Source organism: Botryllus schlosseri, chromosome 9 (genome assembly GCF_051294905.1).
Source record: "Botryllus schlosseri isolate E-star chromosome 9, Bs_hap1, whole genome shotgun sequence".
Lineage (NCBI taxonomy): Eukaryota > Metazoa > Chordata > Ascidiacea > Stolidobranchia > Styelidae > Botryllus > Botryllus schlosseri.
Genome location: NC_137244.1, coordinates 23,747,158 through 23,775,103, shown reverse-complemented (window position 1 = coordinate 23,775,103; position 27,946 = coordinate 23,747,158). Strand labels below are relative to the sequence as shown.

General features: G+C 40.7%; 1 protein-coding gene across 2 annotated transcripts; it reads left to right on the top strand.

The window, feature by feature from the left end:
- The first annotated feature begins 35 nt into the window (after positions 1–35).
- On the top strand, positions 36–27,902 carry LOC145445820 (uncharacterized). Of its 2 annotated transcripts, none has more exons than XM_080323961.1 (28): positions 36–319; positions 379–474; positions 5,086–5,167; positions 5,337–5,482; positions 6,279–6,385; positions 7,512–7,644; positions 7,879–7,934; positions 7,998–8,178; positions 8,240–8,380; positions 8,608–8,753; positions 9,505–9,695; positions 9,798–9,929; positions 10,373–10,514; positions 12,098–12,215; positions 12,275–12,456; positions 13,899–14,163; positions 15,621–15,793; positions 16,357–16,531; positions 16,593–16,832; positions 16,921–17,082; positions 18,753–18,790; positions 18,923–19,055; positions 19,985–20,218; positions 22,844–23,011; positions 23,816–23,935; positions 26,110–26,186; positions 26,304–26,443; positions 27,586–27,902. In XM_080323961.1, the coding sequence occupies exons 1-28, from the start codon at positions 169–171 to the stop codon at positions 27,746–27,748; spliced, it is 4,092 nt and encodes a 1,363-aa protein (XP_080180087.1). In that variant the 5' UTR covers positions 36–168; the 3' UTR covers positions 27,749–27,902. The 2 variants fall into 2 exon arrangements, with proteins under 2 accessions (XP_080180087.1, XP_080180086.1); XM_080323960.1 differs by having other exon boundaries at positions 37–319; positions 16,915–17,082.
- Positions 27,903–27,946: the final 44 nt, after the last annotated feature.

Here is a 27,946-nt window from a genome sequence, read left to right as displayed (position 1 = left end):
AAAGTGACTAGGCGCAGGCGGGGTTCTTGAGTCGGATTCCTAACTCTAACCTACCTTCATATTTCATATGATTCTTTCAGGTTTCCATATAATACGAGTGTCACAATTCCATATGCGTCGTTGAGTTGGGTTGGTCACTTGGGTGTGTAGCAAAGTTGTGTTATAGGCATGGATGACAACAGAGTTATCGTGGATGGATTACCTCCTACGTGCAGTTCGGTTAAATTGAAATTGCAATTCGAAAAATGTTGTGGTGTCAAAATTTCGAATTTAAAGATTGCAGCAGAACAGGCGGAAGTAATTTTCGATAATCCGGAGGGTATGTTTTATGCATCGGTTCATTTATTCCCCCAATTGCTATTATGATTTTTTATGTAGATGCTGAGAAATTTTGCAGAAACATTCCACCGCAAATTAATTTTGGAAACACAAGCTTCAACATTTCTGCTAGGAAAGCATCCCATGATATCAATGGTGGGTAAACTGCCTTATTTTTTTTGGAAAATGTTATATTATGTTTATTTGATACTCCGAAATATTGATGGGAGGCTAATGAGTTGTGTTGACAAATACTACAGCGTTGGCTCGATTATGATCACAATAACAACAGTTTTGATCAAAATATGAACAGTCTCATGTTCACAATAAGAACAGTCATGTTCGCAATAAGAACAGTCTCACGTTCACAATAAGAACAGTCATTATATCCACAATAACATCAGTCGCAGCACCAACATATCTCAGACAAGATGTCCGAGTGGCAACACAGTCCGAACACACCCCAGACATGATGTCCGAGTGTCAAAGCTGTCCGAACACACCCCAGACATGATGTCTGAACACCCCCCCCCCCCCCCGACACGATTTCCGATTGGCAATGCAGTTAGTCCGGAGACACCCCAGACATGATTTTCCAAATGCTCCTGGACATGATGTGCGAACACAATTTCTAATTGGGAACGCAGTGCGTAGACACCCCAGTCATGATATCCGAACACCCCCAGACATGATGTCCGAGTGTCAACGCATTCCAAAGACACCCCAGACATGATGTCTGAGGTATGATCGGACTGTGTTGGCAGTTCACAATAAGGTCATTCATGTTTAAAATAAAGTCAGTCTGCAGGATTACCGGACCACGACCTAACATCGACCTCCGCCACATGCCACCTTTATTTTGTCGCTTGCGTCTTATATTCTCTGCATTACTTTTCATTCAGCGTGCATGCCTCTTCTTTACTTCGCCTAGGCTAAGGTGGGTGTCTGATATTAAAGGCTACTCCAAGTTGTTTCGACACCTTTTTCATCTTTTCGTTGTATCACAGTCTTGTGAATTTTGAAATTATGAAAATATTAATGAACCTGACGGACTGATAAAATAGTAAGGATAGTCATATGTTCACAATAAGAACAGTTTTCTTCAAGATAAGAATAGTCTCATGTTAACAATAAGCACAATCGTTATATTCATAATAACGTCAGTCGCAGCACCAACATATCCCAGGCATGATGTCCGAGTGGCTACAGGGTTGGTTCGATTGGTTTGAAATAAGGACAGATTTGTTTGAAATGAGGAGAGTCTCATGTTTGAAATGAGGATAGTCATGTCAGAAATAAGGATAGTCATGTTTGAAATGAGGATAGTCGCTATATTCACTATAAAGTCAGTTGCAGTACCAGGCACGACTTCCCAGTGGTAACCCAGTCCGAACACACCCCAGACATGATGTTCAAACACGCACCAGACACGATGTACGAGTGTCAATACAGGCCTAACACGCCCGCACCATGTCTGAATGTCAACACAGACCGAACACGCCCCAGACACGATGTCTTAGTTTCAACTCAGATCCGAAAACAACCAAGACACCATGTTTGAATGGCCGAACACGCCCCAGACACGATGTCCGATTGGCAGCACAGGCCGAACACACCCTAGACATGATGTCCAAACACGCCCCAGACACGATGTCCGATTGGCAGCACAAGCCGAACACACCCCAGACATGATGTCCAAACACGCCCCAGACACGATGTCCGAGTGTCAACACAGGCCGACACGCCCCAGACATAATGTCTAAATGGCAGCACATGCCGAACACAACCCAGACATGATGTCGGAACACGCCCCACATACGATGTGCGATTGGCAACACAGTCCCAACCCCCCCCCAACCCCCAGACACGATGTTAATAAGGTTGGTCATGTTTGAAATAAGGTCAGTCTCGTGTTTGAAATAAGGATAGTCATGTTAGAAATGAGGATAGTCATGTTTGATATAAGGATAGTCATGTTTGAAATGAGGTTAGTCTCATGTTTGAAATGAGGATAGTCATGTCAGAAATAAGGATAGTCATGTTTGAAATGAGGATAGTCGCTATATTCACTATGAAGTCAGTTGCAGTACCAGGCACGACTTCCCAATGGAAACCCAGTCCTAACACACCCCAGACATGATGTCAAAACACGCCCCAGACACGATGTCCGATTGGCAGCACAGGCCGAACACACCCCAGACATGATGTTCAAACACGCCCAGACGATGTACGAGTGTCAATACAGGCCTAACACGCCCAAGACACCATGTCTGAATGGCAACACAGACCTAACACGCCCCAGACACGATGTCTTAGTGTCAACTCAGATCCGAAAACAACCAAGACACCATGTTTGAATGGCCGAACATGCCCCAGGCAAGATGTCCGATTGGCAGCACAGGCCGAACACACCCCAGACATGATGTCCAAACACGCCCCAGACACGATGTCCGGGTATCAACACAGGCCGAACACGCCCCAGACACGATATCCGAGTGTCAACTCAGTCCGAACACAACCCAGACACCATGTTTGAATGGCCGAACACGCCCCAGACACGATGTGCGATTGGCAACACAGTCCCAACCACCCCCCCCCCAGACACGATGTTAATAAGGTTGGTCATGTTTGAAATAAGGTCAGTCTCGTGTTTGAAATAAGGATAGTCATGTTAGAAATGAGGATAGTCATGTTTGATATAAGGTTAATCATGTTTGAAATGAGGTTAGTCTCATGTTTGAAATGAGGATAGTCATGTCAGAAATAAGGATAGTCATGTTTGAAATGAGGATAGTCGCTATATTCACTATAAAGTCAGTTGCAGTACCAGGCACGACTTCCCAATGGTAACCCAGTCCTAACACACCCCAGACATGATGTCAAAACACGCCCCAGACACGATGTCCGATTAGCAGCACAGGCCGAACACACCCCAGACATGATGTTCAAACACGCGCCAGACGATGTACGAGTGTCAATACAGGCCTAACACGCCCAAAACACCATGTCTGAATGGCAACACAGACCGAAGACGCCCCAGACACGATGTCTGATTGGCAACTCAGATCCGAAAACAACCCAGACACCACGTTTGAATGGCCGAACATGCCTCAGACACGATGTCCGATTGGCAGCACAGGCCGAACACACCCCAGACATGATGTCCAAGCACGCCCCAGACACGATCTGTCCGGGTATCAACGCAGGCCGAACACGCCCAAGACACCATGTCCGAATGGCAACACAGGCCGAACACACCCCAGACATAATGTCCAAACACGCCCCAGACACGATCTCCGAGTATCAACACAGGCCGAACACGCCCAAGACACGATCTCCGAGTATCAACACAGGCCGAACAGGCCCAAGACACCATGTCCGAATGGCAACACAGTTAGGCCTGTATTGACACTCGGACATCGTGTCTGGCGCGTGTTTGGACATCATGTCTGGGGTGTGTTCGGCCTGTGCTGTCAATCGGACATCGTGTCTGGGGCATGTTCGGCTATTCAAACATCGTGTCTGGGTTGTGTTCGGACTGAGTTGACACTCGGATATCGTGTCAGGGGCGTATTCGGTCTGTGTTGCCATTCGAGCATGATGTCTTGGGCGTGTTCGGCCTGTGTTTATACCCGGACATCGTGTCTGGGGCGTGTTTGGACATCATGTCTGGGCAGTGTTCGGCCTGTGCTGCCAATCGAACATCGTGTCTGGGGCATGTTCGGCCATTCAAAAATGGTGTCTGGGTTGTTTTCGGATCTGAGTTGACACTAGTACATCGTGTCTGGGGCGTGTTCGGTCTGTGTTGCGATTCAGACATGGTGTCTTGGGCGAGTTAGGCCTGTCTTGACACTCGGATATCGTGTCTGGGGTGTGTTCGGCCTGTGTTGCCACTCGGACATAGTCTCTTGGGCGTGTTCGGCCTGTGTTGATACCCGGACATTGGACATCATGTCTGGGCAGTGTTCGGCCTGTGCTGCCAATCGGACATCGTGTCTGGGGCATGTTCGGCCATTCAAACATGGTGTCTGGGTTGTTTTCGGATCTGAGTTGACACTAGGACATCGTTTCTGGGGCGTGTTCGGTCTGTGTTGCGATTCAGACATGGTGTCTTGGGCGTGTTAGGCCTGTATTGACACTCGTAGATCGTGTCTGGCGCGTGTTCGGACATCATGTCTGGGGTATGTTAGGACTGTGTTGACGCTAGGACATCGTGTCTGGGGCGTGTTCGGACATCATGTCTGGGATGTGTTCGGACTGGGTTACCACTGGGAAGTCGTGCCTGGTACTGCAACTGACTTTATAGTGAATATAGCGACTATCCTCATTTCAAACATGACTATCCTTATTTCTGACATGACTATCCTCATTTCAAACATGAGACTCTCCTCATTTCAAACAAATCTGTCCTTATTTCAAACCAATCGAACCAACCTTCCTCCCGAGTGGCATACCCAGGGTGTGTTCAGAAAATCATGTCTGGGATTGCCAATCGGAAATCGTGTCTGGGGCGTGTTTGGACATCATGTCTGAGATGTGTTGGGACTGGTTTGGCATTCGGACATCGTGTCTGGGTTGTGTTGGTGCTGCGACTGACATTATTATGAATATAACGATTGTGACTGTTCTATTGCGAACATGAGACCGTTCTTATTTCGAACAAAACTGTTCTTATTGTGAACATAATCGAACTAACCCTCCTCAACAAATAGGCTATCTTGGGTTTAACTGCTGGAGTGTATCCTGTGACAAATATCATTTTTGAAGAGACGCAAGGCTCTGCAAGTTCTGTGGACTTGGATAGAAAGTGTAGCTGGTATGATTTGAAAGAACTTCCAAAATGCAAAAAGTAAGATTCTGATTCTCTATTGATCTTGAAGACAGTTGATCATAAGCTTGTCTGCCTCCTGAGAGCAATACCATTTAAATACTCAAATCTATATAGACTAACCTTTTTATCGACCTAATGGTTGTCAAGTTCATTGTAGAAAATAATGATTTCTTTATCTCTACTTCAGAGGATTGCTTGTACAAAGCAAAAATAAGCTTTCATGGCGGAGTCTGAAGTCGTACTTTGAAAACAGTGATTTATCAATGGGAGGGCGTATTGCAGAAGGAATAAACATGATGGACGGTTTACTAATTATCTTCAAAGATGAATTGAGTAAGTGGAAATGATATTATGCTTGTGAATATCATTTTTTTTTATCAAGACATTACCGCATATAAATATAGCAATAGCATTGTAAAATTTGATATATTTTTCTTTGTGGGCTTTGCAGACTTTATTGTACCAGTTATAAATTGAGCTATTGCTAAACTGACACTTCTAATGAGACATGCCAGGGTCCGATTAAGTCAAATGGCATGTCAATCATCAAGGTAACATATGTAATTTTTATGTTGCATTCACCTCACCACAAATTGTTTTCTATTCCTCCGGCAAGTAGTTTTATCTGTCTTTAAGTAAACTACCTGTTGAGTACGGTTTGAAGTACCGGTAATTGAACTGTGAATCTATGAATTTCCGAATTTGAGTCAAACTATAGTACGCGAGTGTATTGCAAGCAATGAAAATTTGTGTTGATCCGCGAATCTAGATTGTGCCAACAAAAGGAGTTCGTGTACAATCTAAAATGGTACACAATAATAGTAGACCTACAATGAACTCAAACCATCTTTTCGCCTCGATTACTCGAATATTCATGCTGGTTACGTCATATTTGGTGATACAATTATTGGACAATGTTCTTTTCGTTTCTCTACTAGTTGCCAACGATTACCTCTGACCGGTGTCGGCCAAAAATGTTCGGTTTACTCCGTTATGTATATATTTTTCAATGATTTCATTTTATTTTTCACTGATCTTTTCATCCGCACGGATAGCTTTAAGTAGCATATCTGTCATCAGTTTATTAAGCCGTGGAAGAGTTATCTAAATTTGATATATTCCCTTGTAGCGGTTGACAGAGTCTGGGAATTTCGACCTCATCGTGTTGGTGACGTACCGATTGTGGTGCATCTGAAATATATTCCAGCGATTCGCGAAAGGACTCTCGTTATTGAGGTACAGTGAAGATTAGTGCTCTGTTAGATGCTGTGGCCACCTTCATATGGAAAAGGTTGAAGGAAAAAAAATACCAACGTTTTACATTATAGTATAGCGGTTCCTAAATCTGAGTTTTATGAATTTCTCATGACTGAAGCCTCACACATCCAAAATATGCACATGTTATGCTGTTTCGGGCATGTATGAATGGACAAGGTAAAGTCAATTATTGGTTGTGGGTTTTGTGTTACACAGTTCTATGGAGCATTATTTATTAGAAAAATATCATTAATTCAGTGTGATTGATGTCAATGAAAGTCTATGTAATATTTTCAATGCACAATAAACCACCGTTTTCTCGGGATGCACTCATATATCCTCAAAATTGATGCTACCCAATGATAAAAATAACACGCTTTGGACAATAATGTACAGTCGTACACCCTTATCATGCGAAAGGTTGCTAGGTCTCTATATCAAGACATCTATAAGTTTCCTTTGCCGGGGCCCATTTTACCCAAGCCTGCAATAACCTGTAACAAACTCACATGCAAACGCGACAGTGAGTCAGTGGTTGGATAGCAATTCTTTCTCAATTTGACCGGCAACTGCTCGCCTATTACTAATGCAAGCTAGGGCTTTCAAGGGATTGGCTACTAAATGCCAGGAAAACGTTTTTGCGAAATCAAATGGCATTGCATTGATAACAGAAAGGGCGTGTCATATATGGTGAAACCAATTGTTCTAACAAATTATCTGCTCTGGCCACTTATTTGCTTGTGTCGAACGCCATGGATTTGCAGTGGCAGACGAATTTTCGTAATAGCCAACTGCATAAATTGCAGCAAATTTTACGTACATTAAACGGTGACATCTACAATTTTGGTACTTGGAATAAACATCGCGAACTCGGCCACGACCCTTACCTTGGGAACCACAGTTCTGTTGTATGATACTGGTACTGGCAATGTTCACCAAACTGGGGTCTATCTGTAATAACATGAATTTGAAGCATGAATAGTATTTTCAACAACGAAGGAATGTAATGGTGCCAAGCAATGACAATATCTATATACAGAAGCTGACTCATTTCATGAGTTGTTTGAGAATATTTTGAAACAAAGTCATGGTTAACATTCTTCAGGGTACGGAAGGCTATACCACGGAAAATGCAAGGAGTGATCTGGCGCTTTGTCTCCCTAAGAAGGGGGATGAAATATTGGAATCTGTTAAATCCTATGAATCTGTTATTCTGGCAAGATTTTCAAAGTCAATAGGTAAATTATAGCTGTATAATACTTCTGTGTTTTTCTTATTTGTTGTTAAACGAAAACATTTATAATTTGTGATGGTCTGTGGTGACATCCGCACATGTATCTACTACTATCAGTTTATTTGCTCTTGCAAAATGTTGATATCTCAACCTAGAATTAGACTGCACATTGTGTGTTATTGGTAATTTGGTATCATATATTTTATAATGTTCAACTATTATGCAATTATTTTTTTAGATGAAAAATGCATTGAAGACATCTTGCAGGAATTTAAAAAGCTGGCTGGAGATAAGGTTAGTCTCACTTTCATTCATGAGCGACGTGTAAGTATAGATTTATCAAATGTGTGATATCAGATTAAGATAACACGCCTGCCTCGTACCGACTGTATCAAAGTGGCTAATTTACCGCAATCAATTACTGAAATTGAAATTACATCACTCTTCGAGAATCGATCTCGCACGCGCGGTGGCCCGGTTACATTAGTTGAAAGAATTGACGAAACCTCGGCGCTGGTATACTTTTCATCGTCCATGGGTAAGTAGTGGTATTTACAATATATCCACTTATACATAACTTGAGTTATTGTGAACTATAGATGCAATAACTGTTCGTGATAAGATTCGGTGTGACGGACTGGATGTGTTTTCTCATCCAATCAAAGTATCGTTCTATCAGCATCGTATTCATAGCTGCTTGACTACTGAATCCGATCAGTCATCCTCGAAAAAAGATGAAGGTAATGCCTGTTATAACGTATGCTTAATATGGCAATAACTGTGGTGCGATTTTTACGCAAATATACACTGTACTCTGGCGTTAATTCAGTTTGAACACACACTCTCAATCAAGACTAATCCGAGTCCATCATGCTTATTTACTTACGTGCATGGACGCATCACGCCAGTACATCACCAAAATGCAGGGGAAATCAATCGTTGACACGTTTCCATTCTGTTCATTCAGATGGTCCTGCTTCTATCACTTTCGCTTACAATGATGTGACGGCAGATTTATTGAAATACTTCTCGGAAAGAAAAGGAATAATGAATCTTTTCCAGCAGTTTGTTCATCCGGCCACGATACAAATCAAATCGAAATTACAGATCACAGTAAGTTTTTGTATTTTTCAGATACGCGCAAAAAGTTTATACTCAGGAAGTTGATCTCTCTATGGGAATTAAATATGAAGCCACAATAATTACATCAATCTGAAACATATTTGTATTTAGACATCCAATAATTTGTTCCTCAGTTGAGCAAATCAATATTTACCGGTACTAATTAAATGAGTTTGTAAGAAACGGCATGGTGCACTCTGAGTCGCAAACCTTAACATTTGGCAATGGATTTTGTATGATTATGGATTACATTTCAACAGCTTCTTTGAGGTACAAAACTTCAATATACAATTGAATAGTATATTCATATTGAAATGAACCCAAACATTTTCGGCTGACACTCGTCAGGGTAATCGTCAGCAACTAGTAGAGAATACGAAAGAACAGCGTATATCAACAATCGTAACACAAAATATGACGTCACCAGCACGAAATGTCGAATAGCTGCTGACGATTACCCCTGACGAGTGTCAACCGAAAATATTCGGGCTCATTTCAATATGAATATACTATTCAATTGGATTACATTTCATGCTTTAACACACAAAATATTTAAATTGAACTTGTTACAGCTATAAACATCTCAAGTCTGATCATCTTATGATATGATTCAAATTTTCTGTCACAATTTTTGAAAAGTAAAGCGAACCAAAGAGTATTGTACAACAGAAGTACATCAGGCATATTGCAGACATAACAGTGGCGTTTCTCGGCATATCATATCGAGTTCCTTATTCTTCAGCTTGCCCGTGGAGGTTTGGATCAGGCGATGACAGTTGACGATATCAAAAACAAGGTAAAAACGTTTTTGGCGGGATACGTTTCCAAGAAATGTGAAGACTTCTCGGAAAAAGATGTGGAAAAAATCCGAGAGCAGATGCTTGATTATCGATTTCAAGTTGATTATCGTGGAGACAAAGATTGTGACGTGCGGTAATCTCAAGATTCACCATATGATGCGTTTTTGTTCCTTTTACGCTATTCCTTTCGGTTGTGTTGCGAAAGTGCTCTGCATTACGACAAATCTTTTCTCAGGTGGTCAGGCGAAAGAAAGGTGACGCTGGTGTGTGTAGGATCTAAGGATAAAGTGAAATCTTTGCTTGCAAGTATGAAAAAGACAGTGGACGCTACTGGTTATAGAATGGTCCTGCAAGAAAAGCATTTCGAGTAAATTTTATTAGAATCTTTGAGTGTCTGTTCATATTCGATTAATCAAGTCTGTTTTTATCAATGTTTCATTGCCAGGGAAATTCAAACTACCATGTTGGTTAACGCCCTGTTAATTTGGCAAAGATAACTGTTCAGATAGCAGTCAGCTCTACGTGGTGTCTGGGCTTAGGGGACCGTTGCAAACCCTCGAATTTACATGAGTGCTTTTCTAAACTTCATTATATTATCCCACTTCAAGTAGTTTGAGATGTCTGCGAAACAGCTGATTATGCTTCTATTGAGTACAAATTGACGGCAACGACTACTTTGGCCAGCCATCTCTGCATTATGTGTGTTTGCTTTGTCCCGTTCTGTGGGCGAATAGTCGGCTATATCCTTTTGTCGATATAGTGGCAACAATCGTCTTGAACTAATTATTTCACGCTGTGATTTCCACCCAGCTGGTACACTCGTTTCCGCGGTCTAGAGGAGAATAGGAATGGAGTCAAAATCACTGGAAACGCAGCACAACTCGCTCTCACCTTTTCCGGCAACGCTACCGAAATCCCCCGGGCTCAGCAAGACATCGTCAAAATTTTACAGGTTTGTTTTTCAGTTTCTTGTCCACGAATAGGGCTGGTCTAAACTGAGTAGTGAGTACGGTAGCGTACCCGAGTAATTCAATTCCAAAATGAGTAGTAGTCGTAGAGCAGGGGTCGCCAACTCAAAACGGGTAGCGGGCCACTTTTCAAATTTCGTAGCGGCAGCGGGCCGCATGAATTCAATATCGATGTAAACATGGCAACAACGTTTTAAAACTCCACGTCATGACAACTCCGTCCTACCTAAAATGGGCAATAGACATAGTCGTCCACAAAAGAAGTAATATTTTATGAAATGGATACAAATATAACAAAAAATAATTATCAATTTTATTTTGAACTCCGAGCTGTTCGCGATAGCTGGAGACGCTTTTCAACGACCAAGGAATCGATATTGGGGCTAGCGAGATACATTACCAGCTGAAAGACCATCTCCATGTTAAGCTTGAAATTGAGGGGAAGCCCTAAGCCAGTGGCTCTCAAACTTTTTTAGACACGCCCGGCGGAAGATTATGAATAAAATAGTATTTACAGTGACCAATTCTTTAATTATTTATTATAGTGGTGCCCATCGTACTACTATTTTATTCAAATCCAAATTTTTCGACGGCAATAACTCCGCTTCTACTGGTTGGAATTGAACCAAATTTGGTGAGCATCGTTTCTATAGTCAACCCAACACTTTCATGGGGTGAACAAAAAATTTTCAAATTTTTTGTTATTTATTTTTATATAATAAATAGAAACTTTCTTCTCCTGTAGCAATGCGGCTACGGTTTGGAATTGAACCAAATTTGGTGTGTAGGCTTAAATTTGGTAACCTAACAATTTTATCAAGTAGCCAGTACGATTTGAGAAAAAAAGTCATTTTTGAAGACCCCTAATGCCCAGCCCATTTATATCAGCTGATTATTCTCCCTCAATGGAATGCTGTTGCCATCGCCAAAGCCAATAGTGATGTTGGGCACAAGAGAATAGCTTGTTTTGAAGCAACAACAACACGATGTTGAAACTGTGGTCAATTTCAGCGTTTCAAAATGGTTTCTTAGCTTTCTTCCAAAATCTCAAATCAAGTCGCGGGCCGCAAAATATGACCTCGCAGGCTGCGTGTTGGTGACCCCTGTCGTAGAGTATTCAAGTATCATTCGTTATGATGTCATAACAGTATGAACGATGTGGAAAGTTCATATACAATATACTTTTTACGTTGCAAAAAAATCATAATGCAAGTTCTATATAACGGTAGTGATAATGTCGTATTTTTCAATCATTTCATTGCACTTAGTGACAATGCTGTGGATTGATCACGTCTTTCGAGATATGTCATTTCCCATAGGTGTGTAGCTTTGTGTTACATATCTCGTGATATGGCCAACCGAGGTTTCAAGGTTTCCACGAAACTGTAATTTCCATTGATAAGTTTGCTCTTAGTGTCAAGGAGCATATAATTTCCATACTAGGATAATTTATCTCTCACTAGTAGACTCGAATCTATCGAATTAATACTTGATTCAGATTCGAACACTCAAATTATTGTGCCTAGCCCCTATAACGAAGCGTATATCAAACTGATTCTTGTTACAGCGATTGGAAACGGATGAGTATATCCCAAAATCGGAAGGCATTAGACTTTTATTGACAGGGCCATCGACTTGCAAGGATGTGACGGACTACATCAATGCTCGGCTGGATCAGAGTGAAGGTCGGTGTACTCCTGTTACTAAGCGTCAAATACTAAACAACGGGACACTGTATGTCTAGTGATACTTGTTGGAGAAGGCGCCGGATTTTTCCTGTTCGGATCTTCCGGCAATATTCTTTTGGCAAAATCCAAATTGAACGAGCTCTTGGTCGAAGAACGTTGTGTTATTCCGCCTGATATTCGCCAAGATTGGCGTGTCAAGAAAGCCGTGCAGAGTGCGTTCATCCGTGTCTTTGATGAGGTGTGTGTTGTGTAACTCTCTTCGGACATGGACAACTAGATAATTCTAGTTCTAATTAAACTAATTAGAGCGAGATGCCGGTAGTCTAATTCTAATCTGTATTCCGGTTTTTCAAACTGCTTCAGGAGAACTGTATAGTGCGTATCGAGTCAAGCTTACTGTACAGACTTTTTTCATTCTCAGGCTTGTAAGCAGAGGTGGTCAAAGTAGTCGCCGTTGCTACCACCTCTGCTTGTAAGCATGACTTCTGATTTGATATGAACTGAACTTAATTGAATTTCCAAGTTCTCGCTAATTCAGTAATTCAAATTTGGAAAAGCTGTTCAGCTATAATTCTATGCTAATTTGGAAAAACTAGGTTTGTATAATTCTAATTGTAGTCTGATTTGGAGTAAACTGTGTAGCTATCATTCTAATTCTAGTCGAATATGGAGAAGCTGATAACTTTCTTGGTGTCCAACTCGGACTCACTTTTCAATTTTTGTGTTTGTTTGGTTCTAATCAATTTTCGCTCTCATAGAACTTCAATAGAGTCGATGGGTGTTTGACGCAGTCAAGAGTGTTATCTTAGTTCAGTAGGCTACCATAAATTGTACGGTCATGGTTTTTAACCGGGGTGCTCTGCAGGTCAAGACACACATACGACTCATACCGCAGAAAAGCAGGGTTGTAACCAAGTCACAAGTCAATCTCACTTTTATAGTTTTGACTCAAGTCAAGTCGAGTCATTTTCAATTCACAACCAAGTCACAAGGTTCCTTGTCACAAGTCAAGCTCACTTTTATAGTTTTGACTCAAGTCAAGTCGAGTCATTTTCAATTCACAACCGAGTCAAGTCCAAGTCAGTGATTCAAGTCCGAGTCATAGTGTTGTGACTCGAGTCCAAGTCATTGCGTTTACTGTTCAGTTTTGAGTTCAATCCGGTCAAACCTACATTTTTCCAACTTTGCTCGAGTGATATAGAATGGCTCGCATTCATAATATCGTAATTTTCTACAGTCCTGGGCCTATTTTCCAAGTATCAGGACTAATAGACGAAATACCAATCATGTGGTGACTTCACTGTTCTTCAAAGTCTCAATGAAATGTCTGTCTTGCCGTCCTAGTCTCGGGTCATGTGACTTGGTTCGAGTCATGCACAATGACTCGAGTACAAGTCGAGTCAATACTCAAAGTAACTCGAGTCGAGTCATTCTACGCCTTTGAAAAATGAATCGAGTCGAGTCACCAAAAAATCGCGACTCGAGTCATAACAGCCTTGTGCAGAAGTCACACTGATTTGCATTGCATATTCATTATAGTCTTTTTGTTCTGTGTGAAAATCATATTTTAATGGTTTTGAAATTACTTTTGGGGATGGACCGTTTCCAATATCCTTATCTAGTCAATGCCTATCATATAGTTCTACTGAAAACTATCTCCAACCTACTTTCTCTATTCAGGAAGAGGCAACGAAAATAATAGGACTGAGGGAACATGTTGAAAATCTCAGGGAATCTGTAGAAGGCGCGAAGAAAACAGCGAAAGAATCACGGTCATCAAAGCCTGATCCATTTGTGATACCACTGCCTGCGATTAAGATCGATTACATGCTACGTCGCCACACGGAATTCATTTCGATGCTGGCTAAACATTCGGTTTCGGCTCGAAAATCAGATACTGCTAGTGTTATTGAATTGAGAGGACAAGAAAAGGATGTTGTTACTGGTAAGTTGTTACTTGCATTCCAGAACATTTATCAATCTAGTGATCTGGTCAGGGTTTATTAATCTGAGGGATTGATACCCCAAATGATGGCCGTGGAACAAATTTATGGGTCTTTGAGTATATACGAATGTCACAGAAAGTACTGCACATTCAACCATCATTGTAATGACACGAGTCGCGATTTTTTGGTGACTCGACTCGAGTCAATTTTTGTATTGACTCGACTTGTACTCGAGTCATTGTGCATGACTCGAACCAAGGCATATGACTCCAGACTAGGACGGCCAAGACGGAAATTTCATTGTAACTTTGAACAATAGTAAAGTTGCAACATGATTGGTATTTCGCCTATCAGTCCTGATGCTTGGAAAATAGGGCCAGAAACTGTTAAAACTGGAGGAAATTACTACAATATAAATGCGAGCCATTCTATGTCACTGGAGCAGAGTTGAAAAAAGTGGGTTGAACCAGATGGAACTGAAAACTCAACAGTGAACATAATGACTTGGACTCGAGTCAAAACACGATGACTCGGACGCGACCCACTACTTACTGACTTGGACTCGGACTCGACTAGGTGGTGAATTGAAAATGACTCGACTTGACTCGAGTCAACACTATAAAAGTGATATTGACTTGTGGCTCGTAACCTTGTGACTTGGTTACAACCCTGCATTCAACTATTGATTTTTGAGACTTTACAAGTTTACGTGCACGCCCTGACCAGTGATAAAATCGTCCGATGCATTTATGTGTCGGTGTCTTGTCTTGTTTTGGGGTTATCATGTATGAAAATTGAAATTGAATTAAATTGTTTTGCTGTAAAATATTGGTTGGTGAGGCTCTTCAGTCTTTCAAGTATAAGCGACATCTTCACAGTAAGCTCTGGTTGCGGCAAGCATGTCGAGTAATTTTAAGTCAGCGTTGCTTATATAAACTGTTAAGAGAATAGAGGGAATGAAAAGTTAATGAAGTCATGGAATATGCCACTGAATATAGTATCTGAAAAGTTATATCAGACATGTTATATGATGTCATACTCACATAGGCCTACGCAGAACTGGGTTGGGTTTCTACAAATGAAATTTGATCTTGTTCATTATTATCACAAACCATATTACAGTTACATAACTACATTATGACAATATAAGAATCTTTCAATTTCCAAGAGGTATCGGGAAGGAATGTTAATTCGTTTATAATATCGTTGTATTCTGTGTAATCTCCACGGTGTGATGACTGCATAATGACTTTGTTGCTTAGGCTAAGTCATTGATAATGAAATTAGATTTCCCGATTGTTATGTCTAGGTGTGATATTTTCTGGGCGTTATTAATACCAAACGTCTGATAATGGAAAGTCAAGATCTCACCAAGTGCTATCGGTATTACCGAAGTTTTATTTCTTTATTCCCCATTTGAAGTAAATCAGTCCTGAGCTTTTCTTCTCTTTCAAAGTATCTTCAATGATGCAATCCTGGATTTCGAAACTGGAGGAGAGAACCAAGGCGATAAATCAACCAGGGGCTATGACTTATTTCATGTCGGCCACAGGGAAGCGTGCGTTGGAAGCAATTGGAACTACATGCGGAACGTCAATTATAGCGACAAGAGCCAGCTCTGTTGCAATGGTGAATTTAATTTTGTGCAAATTCTGTGTAGTGTTGATAATGTTATTGCGCATTTTCTCCACTGCAGATCAATGTTTACCGCATATCTGTATTTATGGTCTGACCCCATATTCATTCAAATAAATAATACCCTGCAATATTCTTTTACTACCATCCAATTCCTAATGAGGGAAACAAAATAACATTATCTACAAGCTGCTTTGGAATTACGCTTGCATGCTATTTACAACAAGCTCAGAATCATACCCAATATGTCCTTTAAAGGTTACCTTGATTACCAGGTTCAGTCACTCTTGGTCATTCGAATCAAATTTCTTGCTGCACAAACTCTCTTGAAAATAACAGTTGTAAATAAATCATTTCATGCTTGATGTATTGTAGCAACGATAAAATTTTGCATAATATCATGAGACTCAATAACTTCAAATGGGTCAGATTTTTGATCACTAAACTCAAGTCATGCTGTAAAATTGCATCTATCTCCTCACTGGTATCTCTTCATGTTATTCAACCTTTTTCTCCCAGTCCTTTTTCCTCTCCAATCCTATTTGATTTTTGCGCAGGAAATGCAGTCTGGACACGGGTCGTCGGCCACAAGCGATACAGCTCCTGGCGCCGTATTGTCTACGGCACTAATCAAATCAATCAACGTCTCCATTAAGAAAGGAGATTTAACCGAGGAGAAGACCGACGCTATTGTAAATCTTACTGGCCCAACCTTCAACCTATCTAAAGCAGGTGAATATATATTTTTAGGGATATGTTGGTGTCTTGCATAAGGTGTGTTTACCTATTTTAGGTGCCCTTTCTAGAGCCGTGTTGGGTAAAGGTGGGAAATCTGTGCAAGATAAACTCTATTCAGTTGAAGGCTCACTTTTGAGAGTGACCCACAGCGGTAATTTGTCATGCAAGCACATAATTCATATTGTGGTGCCTGGAAATGTAAAGGAGATCGTAACTCAAGTTAAAAAGGCTCTGAAGCGAGCAATCAAGCTCAGATGCGAATCAATATCCTTTCCTGTTGTTATAATTGCACCAGGTATGTACCTGATTTAAATATAGCCAAGATTTGAATACTGCTTCCAATATAATTTAACATTCGATATACATTGCTATTTCAGCATCAGCAGGATCAAGTTCTGTTGCAAACAAGGAAATTGCTCAAGCCATGCTTAAAGCTATCTGTGATTTTGCATCTGGAAGCGAACGAGTTCTCAAACAAATATTCCTTGTTATCCGTGAGGATTTTCGAGTCAACGAATTCTGCTCTGTTTTATCACCGCACTCTGGTTAGTCAATCTTAACAAAATCGGATTGATTTAAAATTTTTGCTTCAAGTCACACCATTTGCATGTACGTATATCGTACAGTACTTTTCACAGAACTAATCTATGTGAACGAATTTGATGACCGCTTTAATGAGATCTGCAATTTATGCAAGGTTTGACATTTAATAAGCTAGTGTTAGTACATCGACCTAGTGTTTGATTTAGTTGGTTGATTTAGTTAGTTGATCGACTTAGTTGGTTGATTTCCACTCGTGTTGATATCTTTGAAATACCTCCACCATGAGCAAATATTTATTCAATACTGAAAGATTAACCATGATGCATTTAGCATTATATGATTCAATTAGGACTAGGACGTGGTATATTTTTGTCCTTGATCTCTTTGCGGCATATACACCGACTCATGACATACACATACACAGGATCGGTACACATGCATACCATGAGTGCATGATGTGCATATGCCGCCGGACAAGGCAGGTGCAGATATAGCCATTTAAGGCTTTCTAAGTCTTTCGTCGCCCCTCCATGCTATTCCGGTGTTGCTGAGCGCCAAGCGGGGAAGTTATTGATACCGGTGTTACTAATCGGTAATCGGGTCTTCGGTCTGACCCGGCCGGAGATCAAACCCAGGACCTACGGATTCAGAAGCCGGATGCTCCACCATTACGCTATTTCTTCAAACTAGTGTTTGCTAGACTTTAAACTCAATAACCAACTTTGAAAGTTGATGTTGCATATTTGACAATACTAGTCTTGCATTCCATCACTGACTATGCAGGCAAAACCCATCCTCAAATATATCTTCGACACAATTGCTTCTCACTCACGAAAGTTCAAGGAAAATCACTTCACCTGATTTGCTTTATATCTGCTTGCTATGATAGGTTCCCAACAGCCAAATCTTTTTGTCAACTCGGTGCACAAAACTTGGTGCATATTAGTAATGTCAGTGTCGCCACTCGCCAGCAAGTATTTGTATTTCGTATTAAAATTGCACAGTTCCAACTTCATTCATAATAAAACTTGAAGACATGCCCACGAATTTCATCAGTAATACACAGGGTTGCAACCACGTCACAAGGTTCCGAGTCACGAGTTATTTTCAATTCACCACCAAGTTAAGTCTGAGTCCAAGTCAGCTAGTAGAGGGTCAAGTCCGAGTCATAGTGTTTTGACTAGAGTCCAAGTCATTATGTTCAATGATCCGTTTTCAGTTCAATCTGGTTCAACCCTCTTTTTTCAACTCTGCTCGAGTGATATAGAAAGGCTCGCATTCATAATATAGTAATTTTCATCAGTCTTAACAGTTTCTTGACCCTATTTTCGAAGTATCAGGACTGATAGACGAAATACCAATAATGTGGTAACTTTACTATTCTTCAAAGTTACATGAAATGTCTGTCTTGGCCGTCATAGTCTCGAGTCATATGACTAGGTTCGAGTCATGCACAATAACTCGAGTACAAGTCGAGTCAATACAGAAATTGACTCTAGTCGAGTCATGACTCGAGTCACTACAACCCTGGTAATACAATATAAGCTCTATGGAAGACTTCCCCATAAAGTAGAGAGTCTACAGGGTTACTAACCTCGGTTTGAGAACTACTGCGGCAGTAGGTTGATTGAGATTGAGAGGGCTATCACTTTTATATTGAAAATATTTTTAGATACGCCATTGGGCGCTGCAAGAAACCCTTCACCACAGGTAAGAATTGTTCAGTGTTGTTATACATACAATGGTTTCTCAATAGATACTGCTTTGGAGCTTAATACTGATAATGAGTAGATATTGAAAATATGCCCAATAAATTACTCGCTTTTTGCTTTCTTACAACAGTCGCAACTTGGTAGAACTCTTTTCTCGATTGATTATGGCAACATGAAAGTCAGCATCCGGCAAGCCGACATCACCGGAGACACGAACGATGCCATCGTTAACAGTACCGGACCGAAATTTGACTTGAGCCTTGGTATGCCGCTGATGTAATTAGATTCTGTCAGTGATATCTCGAACTCTAGATATCCCTGGATTCTGTAAAGATATTGCAAAATTTCATATTTAGTGATTGTATGGGGCATGTTTAGTGAAAGTTACGATGCAAAACATTTACCCCATATAATTTCCTGCTGCTCATTAAGAGGCATCATTGGGAGTAACTCTGTATCTTGCTGGTGTTTGGCGGGTAAATATAGGTTGAGAGGTGAGAGATCGACATTGTGGCAAATCTCCATAAGATAGCGAACCTGCGTTGCTGCTGATAAATTGACACGGCACACATCAAATTAATTATATGCTGTGCACTGTCTTGGAAAAATAATTTCCCTATAAATTTCAGGACGGATTGTTTCGCTCAAAACATGTTCTCCCCTTTCAACAAAACCGTGCTTTTATGTTGTTATAACACAGTCATAATCACACTGTAGTTTTTTCTACCTTGATCAGTATTAGTGTAGGATTTTGCATGATTGTGTGATTGCAAATGTTTGATAGACCAAGATCCAGCTTCACCATTGTATAACCCTAATAGGAATAGGACATTCAATATTTTGCGGCATCTACACTGACTCATGATATACATACACATGATATGCGCGTATGCATATTGCATACCATGAGTGCATGATGTGCATATGCCGCTGGACTAGGAAGGTGCAGATATAGCCTTGTAAGGCTTTCTAAGTCTTGCACCACCCCTCTATGCTATCCCGAGCATGGAATCCACAGTCACAGATACCAGTATTACTAATCAAGTCTTTCGTCTGACCCGGCTGGGGATTGAACCCATGACCTTGTCCTTACCGATGAAGAAGCCAGACGATTCATCATCGCTCTATCTTATATAGCCGGCTCCCATATCCGAAATAAGACACCTTTTACGAATTGTTGTGTTCTCTATAGGAATGGTTTCCAACGCTATCACCAAAAAGGGAGGACGTTCCATACAGAAAGAGCTGTCGAGTAAACAGGACCAAAAGATCCGAATCACCTCAGCCGGAAACCTACATTGCGGACATATCATTCATGTGGTCACTACAAGAGACAGAGAGGACCTGCATCCACTGTTGCTGGATATACTGAGAGTGGCTGAACAGAATCATTTCCGCTCCCTCTCCATTCCTGCTCTTGGGACGGGTATATTGCTTTATGTTTGATCTCTTTTGGAGTTGTAAACTTCATTTCACATCTGGTCTAGACTACATTTACTCGTCAGTTGTGATAAGAAGGATTGTTGTGGGATTTGACATCGTGTATAAGAATCTGGTACAGTTTTTTTAATGAAGTCTGTTGCGTTTTACTCCTAACTCAGTAGGAAGCCATATTCTAAAGCTTACAGCCGGTGTTAACAGGGCTACTCAAACTAGTAGACCACGGTCCGAATGCGGACCTTTTCAGTGTTGAATCAGAATCTTATCTATCTCAGTATTTGCTTACTTTTATAAATTACATGAACTCTATAAAGAATAGATTTCCGTTCTCCATGACCACTGACCAGTGAAGACCTCCACTACTGCCTTCGACTCGCTTTCACCACTATATACTGAAATTTAGCAGCTAGCAAGAAATATGAAATGTCAATTTTCCCACAAGCTGTGACTAACAGGAAATTAAATATGATTTTCCTATCGCTTAATTGCTAATACCTGGAATTTGTATATAGTTATACCGTATTACATTTGTATATGAATTATTCCATGAGAGTTATAATGGACTTGAGCAAATCTTAAACTCTATTTAGCTGAACCTTTGCTAAAGATAGTTGAGCAGCCCTGGCCTACAACTTCATTCAGTGACACTGAACTATGTTAACACTGATACCATACTTAACCCAGACTTAGCTTCCGACTTAATATGTTAGTTGTTAGAAGTTATCTACAATTACCTAAAACTACTATTCGAAAACTAAAACTACTTTGGTGGTGCAGACTAGATGACCTTACTTGAAGGCCGTATCGTATCGCATCTCCATCGTCAAAGCATCTTAATGGTGCAGGGGATAATATATCTGATCTCTCTCTCTCTATTCATGCAGAAACAGTGTACTTGTTTGATTCAAGTGTGATCGGACTAATTGACTCATGGTTGTATCGATCATTCCTATCCGTTACCGAATACTGCGGGACTTCTTGAAGTATGGGTCGTGAAGCCTTTAATTTTGGGTTGCCATGACACCAGAGAGATCTGTTGATATCTATGTAATATTTGTTGAATTTCTCCACGCGATTTGATAGGCATAGTTTGGACATTAGGGCTGTTCAAAAATAACCTTTTTTCCTGAATCTTGCAGGTTACTTGATTAAATCGTTAGGTTGCCTTAAAAATCGACGCACACCAAATTTGAATTCATTCCAACCAATATTCGCGGATTTCGTAGAGTTTGAAAATTTTGAATTCGCCTAAAAATGCAAAAAAAAATTTTTTTCAAATTTTTCTGCCAACCCCATGAAATTGTTGCGCTGTCTTCGAAAACGACGCAAAACAAATTTGACTCAATTCGAAGCGGTAGGAGTGGAGTTATTTCAGTTTTTCTTTGATAATTCTGGGATTATCCTTGATTGATGGATCATCCCAGAATTATCATCAAAAAACTTGAATAACTCCGCTTCTGCAGCTTGGAATTAGTCAAATTTGTTTTCCATCGTTTTTGAAGACAGTGCAACAATTTCATTAGGTTGGAAGGGAAAATTTGAAAAAAAAATTTTTTGCATTTTTAGGCAAATTCAAAATTTTCAAACTCTACGAAATCCGCGAATATTGGTTGGAATGAATTCAAATTTGGTGTGCGTCGTTTTTTAAGGCAACCTAACGATTTAATCAAGTAACCTGCAAGATTCAAGAAAAAAGGTTATTTTTGAACAGCCCTATTGGACATATCTGAGGTCACTGTGTTAAGTGCTATAGCAAATAAGCGAGACATGTAGAAACGCTGCTACTACATTATGGCTTGATCATGATAATATGCCAACCTTTTTATCTCACAAATTGGTTTAAATGATGAGATTTGTCCGAGAATGGTTCTCTGGAAAACACCGTCGGAGACCGTTGGGATGCTTTAGTGTAGGGGTCTGCAACGTGCGGTTGGGAGACACGAGAGACCTGTATTTTGAGGCCAACCGCTTCCGCCCCACGACACATTGAGTTTTGGCCAGTACGGCTGTGCAAAGCGCGCTTCCAAAAAGATCGGCACCGATAAAACCTAGGGGAAATAACCGTTGCTGTTGTCTGATACCTTCGATATTGATACGGCAAGTCGTCGAAATGGTCGGCAATTGGAACTGAATAGTCCCGCCCTCTCAATCTGAGTAGATATCGTATGAACGCAGTAGAAATGTAACTTGCAAAGGAAAATAATGCACCCCAATTTGAAATCGCGTTCGTCAGACATGTTTTACAGAGCGGTGTTGCGTACAATTGTTGTCTGCGCGATCTCTATGTCTATCATGCATGCCCGTTAGGTTATTGCATACTAATATTAAAATGCATTCTTTTTGGTGTGTGAGGCTTGGGCCTCGAGACACCACTAAACTCAGATTTGTATCGCGTTCTAAAAAGCTCAAGAACCACTGGAATACTGTGTTTTTGTTCGATATCATTATCATTATTGTTGCCGTTTGTTCGTTAAGTATTTTGGTTAAAGCAAAAATAAAAGTCTTTCTGTCAATGTTTGCAAGAGAATGTTAACATCTTCGTAATTTAATGGACTGATATCCGATATTGACGATGTAAATTGTAACACTGTTTATTTAATCATTACTGCAGGTAATATGCGCATGCTTCCCGCAGATGTAGGAACAATTTTCGCCCGAGCATTTTCTGAATATTCAACCGCGTTTCCAAGAAATAACTATCTAAAAATTGTGGACATCGTGATATATGACAAGGATCATTTAGAACCATTCTGCAGTGGTTTCACTACTTCCAGAACAGGTAAATTTCCATTATATATGCTACATAGGGTTATTTGCTTACGATTAATACCATTAAGGGATATATTTTCCATGGTCCGCGGTAATGATCATTTTTTTCACTCACTCCGGAAGCCTCTGAATATTTGTAATTACATCTGTCACCTTATCGAGATAAAATAGGCCACACAGTTTAACCACCACTTTTTTTAAAGTTTACGTCAGTACAATGCTGTGCTCTCTAACATGGGTGACAGGCATAGATACCACAAAATAATTATTATTTTATTAAATAAATACAAATATATTATGTTCATCACTTTCATTATATTTTGAACCATGAGCTGTGCAGTGCGCACGTTACGGTATTTGCTGGAAAACTATCTCCGACTCGTAAAGCTTGATCTTGTGGGAAATCCCCGAGTCGTTTGCTGAGCGTCTCGGTCTTGGCAGTGTCTGGGCCATTGCACGTTAAGGCAATATGCCCCCATCATGTCAGCTAATTTTTCCTTCATGGAATGCTATTACCATCGCCGAAGCCGTATCGGCTATTGAGGCGCAGGAGAATAGCTTATTTTGGACAACAACAACAAACTCAAATCAATTTCAGCATTTCAAAATGCTTTACTAAGTGTTCTTGCAAAATCTCAAATCAGGTCACGGGCGGCGTGTTGGTGACCCCTGCCTTAAACCATAAGAGAAGTAAACACAATATTCAGCATTAAAGATAGCTGTTTATTACTGCGCCTAATTAATGCTCTAAAATTCAAATGCAGTAGATTGTAGTAGATGAACCCATATGATTTCTCCATTATTTGTTGTTCAGAAGGATCATCAGACTTCGGCAGTTCTGTACTGCGCACCATGGGACGTTTCTTGCCGATACCAGATGCCTGGATAAGTACCGACACTAGGAATAGCGTTCAGCCCAAACATCTGTACCAAGGTCAGCTCCAATTTGCTGTCTGGCTTGTGCGGGGTGATTGTTGAAAGGCTATAGTTATGGATTTTTTTCAGAAAACCTATCCTATTTATATAGAATATTATAGAACAAACGAGCGAGCGTCGAATTTGGTTCGGATTCCCTCTGAAATTCTGGGGTTTAGGAGTAAACTCTAAATATGATTGATTTCCCTTACCTATTATGATTTCTACGGACTTGGCATCTTGTAATTCAGTGGTTCTTAACCTTTTTTCTCCCAGCGCCCCCTTTCAAAAATTATCGTGCTCCAGCGCCCCCCAACTTCATATTGTAAGGAATGTAATAAAGACAAGGAGTAAGAGGGAGGGCCGTAACAGCACTTCGTTAACCCACCTAAAAACGATTGCCTTGCGCACCCATAGCGTGATAAACCGAACTTCTGAGGGCTTCGCCCCCACGAACCCCATATCGTTATTTTGATGGTCAGCAAAGTTTGTGTGGCCTGGTCGCCCTAGGTACCAAAATTTTCCATAATGCATGAATGAATAGGTGGTAATTACATATATAACTCGCTATAAACTTTTTATCCTCTCAGCCCACGTAATCAGATTTACCAGTAGCACTGAGTGAGCTGTTGTATAGGACAAATAAAGGGCACGTAATTAATAATTAAACATATTCGGGTGTGCCCGCAGGTACAATTATTCGTTACCAGGGCCGTAACAACACTTCGTCAGCCCCCCCAAACAAAAAACGTTGGTACTGGGCCCCCGTCGGGTGATAAACCGAACTTCCGGGGACTTCACTCCCAGACCCCCATTAGGCTGTCCGCTATTTGCTGATAGCCTATTAGGTATCTACATTGGGTGTCCATTTACTAAGGCAGCTATTCTCGCCTATTCACAAGAAGTGCGAAAAATTTCACTAATTAATGATTGAATTGGTCAATATCATCGGGAATTGCATGTAAATTGAGATCAATTTTTATCCTCTCTCTGCTCACGTAAACACATTTACCGGTAGAGCTGAGTGAGGTGCAATGTTCCCTCTAAGCTGCGCACATGCGCAGTGCTGACACGGTCTCTGCACACAGAAAATCTACGTTGCGCACAACAAATCCGGAGTTATTACCTTTTTTTAGTCGTTACGCACTGTTGTCCAAGGGTCAGCGCAGTGAGTTGTTGAGTGTGCACAGACTCATCAAAACTTAAAGTGAACATTGTGAGGTTTCTTGGAAACTGTAGGGCCCGCTACTAATAATTAAACATATTCGGGCGGGCGAACGCGTTGGTATGACTTCGTTGCATGATGTTATTTCGTGACCCCCTGTCTGCAATATCAAAAAAAATATAGAATCGATCAACGGGGATATCGCCCAACAGGAATATCCCTGTCGCCCAATCGTACTAAACTAAAACACGCACACGATTTCAGATTGGTATTTCTTCACTGACATATAATTTTTCCCTGCCAGATGGAATTCGTCTTCTGGTGTTCAGATTGCCAAGACAGGAACATTCGGTGTCAGTCATTTAGGCTAGGCTTACCATATTTTGGAAATCTAAAAAGAGGACACTTCTTCAGAAATTTGCAAATTGCAAAACCGGAGTAGAAAAAAAAGGTCTTTTTTTCGCTCAGAGCTAAAATCACTGTTTTTCACTCCGAAATACCCGCCGGAGCGTCGCTTCTGTGCTAATTTGCGGCATATCACTCGCAATTTGCTCTAAATCTTACCTAAATTTTCAAAAAAGAGGACAAAATCTCAAAAAAGAGGACAAAAGGGCGTCCTCCGATGACACCTTCAAAAAAGTCAAAAAAGAGGACAAATCCTCTTAAAAGAGGACCTATGGTAAGCCTAATTTAGGCGCCCATGGACAATTAAACCTATATGTATTTTGAAGGCTATATGTAACGAAGTTTTCGGTGTTAATTTGCTCTGAATACTCATTAAGGATATGTCCTATCACCACGTCATCTATACTGCGAAGACATTTTTCTCCAGCGCCCCCCTAAGCCCAGCGCCCCCCATATCGCCCCCTGAGCGTTTCCGCCCCCCTTCAAGATCGCCAGCGCCCCCTGGGGGGCGCTGGGGGCAAGGTTAAGAACCACTGTTGTAATTCGTCTCTGTAGTGTTCTCATGTGAAGGATTTGCATTTAATTGCTGTCGGATTGGCATCTGTAATGTTGTTGTTTTTTAGATTTACAGGAGACGAGTGTTGATGAAGCTCGGATCACGCTACAGTTTTGTTCTACAAGTGTTGAAAACATCAACAAAGTTTGTGAAATTTTTACTGCTATATTAGTCACACTTGCTGATTTGGGTGGGATTGCTTTACTGAGTTGATGGATTTATATTCTGAATAATTATGAGTTGAATTGTTATTTTCTTCAGGCTGATAATGCCATTACGGTTGAAATGGACCTTGCATTGAAGACTAAATCAATTACGGATGGGAGATTGTCTTTGCTCGGACTAAGAGAAAGAGAACAGCTCAAAGCATTCGGGAATATGATCGAAGTGTCGGTGATAATGTAAGACTTGTTGAAAACCACACTAATATTAGTTAACAGCAGTTGTATTAGGACCTAGATGATTCTTACATTCAACGCATTGGCTTAACTCGGTGTACATTAGTGAATCACAGGAGATTAATTAATGTACGAAACAATCGGGACGCGAAATTATGCATAATGTATGCATTTGGAAGGTCATGGAAAGCCCATTCCATTCATTGACCAGTTATTTCATCCTATGGTCGAGGTTTCAGGGTTATATTAACTTACAACCCTAACCCTATATCACATATTCAAGTAGCACATGCTTATGTATCCACTGATTATATAAATTTGAACTACATCATTACCGTAAAATGACAGTGAGTCACTTGAGTGACTTATCTATTTCCCACGTAGAATGTAAAACCACCAACTGCTTAGCGACTGATCCAAAATGACTAATATCACTGCAAATAGGTACACAGTTCTACAAGTCTATCTCACACAGGGTTGTAACCTAGTCACAAAGCTCCGACTCACAAGTCAATCTCACTTTTATAGTTTTGACTCGAGTCATTTTCAATTCACCACCGAGTCAAGTCCAAGTCCGAGTCAGCGGGAAGAGGGTCGAGTTCGAGTCATGGTATTATGACTCAAGTCATTGTGTTGACTGCTCAGTTTCCAGTTCAAGTCTTGGTAAATCCACTTTGTATAACCCTTTTTGGTGATATCGAATGGTTCGCTTTTATATAATATACTAATTTTCCTCACTTTTAGCAGTTTCTGGTCGCATTTTCAAGAACCAGTATACCAATAGACGATATCCCAATAGTGCGGCTACTTTCCTATTCTTCGAAATTACAATGAAATGTCGGTCTCGGTCGTCTGAGTCTCGAGTCCAAGACGAATCATTGCACAGATTGACTCGAGTCAAGACAAGTCATTTCCGTATTTTGAGAAAATGACTCGAGTCAAATCGAGTCATTACAACCCTGATCTCACACAGTTTTTATGTAGCAATATACAAATTTTAAAAAGTAAGTAGTTGTCTGATACTAACCACCTCAGCAATACCCTCATTTAACCATATTCATTTACCCATTACTACAAATCTGGTTGTAAATAAATGACGTTAGTATAAACAGACGCAGTTAACGTAAATATTGTGTCATTTGAAGATCCGGCAAAGCTACATTGACGGTATCGGGCAGTAAGGAAGGCGTCGATGATGTCTTGAAGGAGCTTGAGAGGCTCCTGGAAACTGTCCAGAACCAATCATTGGCTGCTGGTGGATCAACTTATCCGGCATCAACTTATCCAAGATCAACTTATCCGCATTAGAGTCGTCTCTAATTTGAAATTCCAATCCTCATTTATGTCCTTTGATTATGATGAGCAGTGCATTATGTCAGCACGCTGTCATATCTGACTCGCTTGTAATAAAGGTTCCACACTCCTGGTTATAAAAAGTCACAGGAGTTACAATGCTACAAAAGTGCTGCTATTGCGGACTTTGGTTGAAAAAGGGGGTTGAGAGCC

What these genes read in the sequence shown, in the direction of transcription:
- LOC145445820 (XM_080323960.1), top strand. Translation starts at nt 169, where the DNA reads ATGGATGACAACAGAGTTATCGTGGATGGATTACCTCCTACGTGCAGT. An exon ending in AAAAGCTGGCTGGAGATAAG is followed by an intron (nt 7,935 to 7,997) that starts GTTAGTCTCACT and finishes GTGTGATATCAG; the next exon opens with ATTAAGATAACACGCCTGCC. An exon ending in GACAAAGATTGTGACGTGCG is followed by an intron (nt 9,696 to 9,797) that starts GTAATCTCAAGA and finishes ATCTTTTCTCAG; the next exon opens with GTGGTCAGGCGAAAGAAAGG.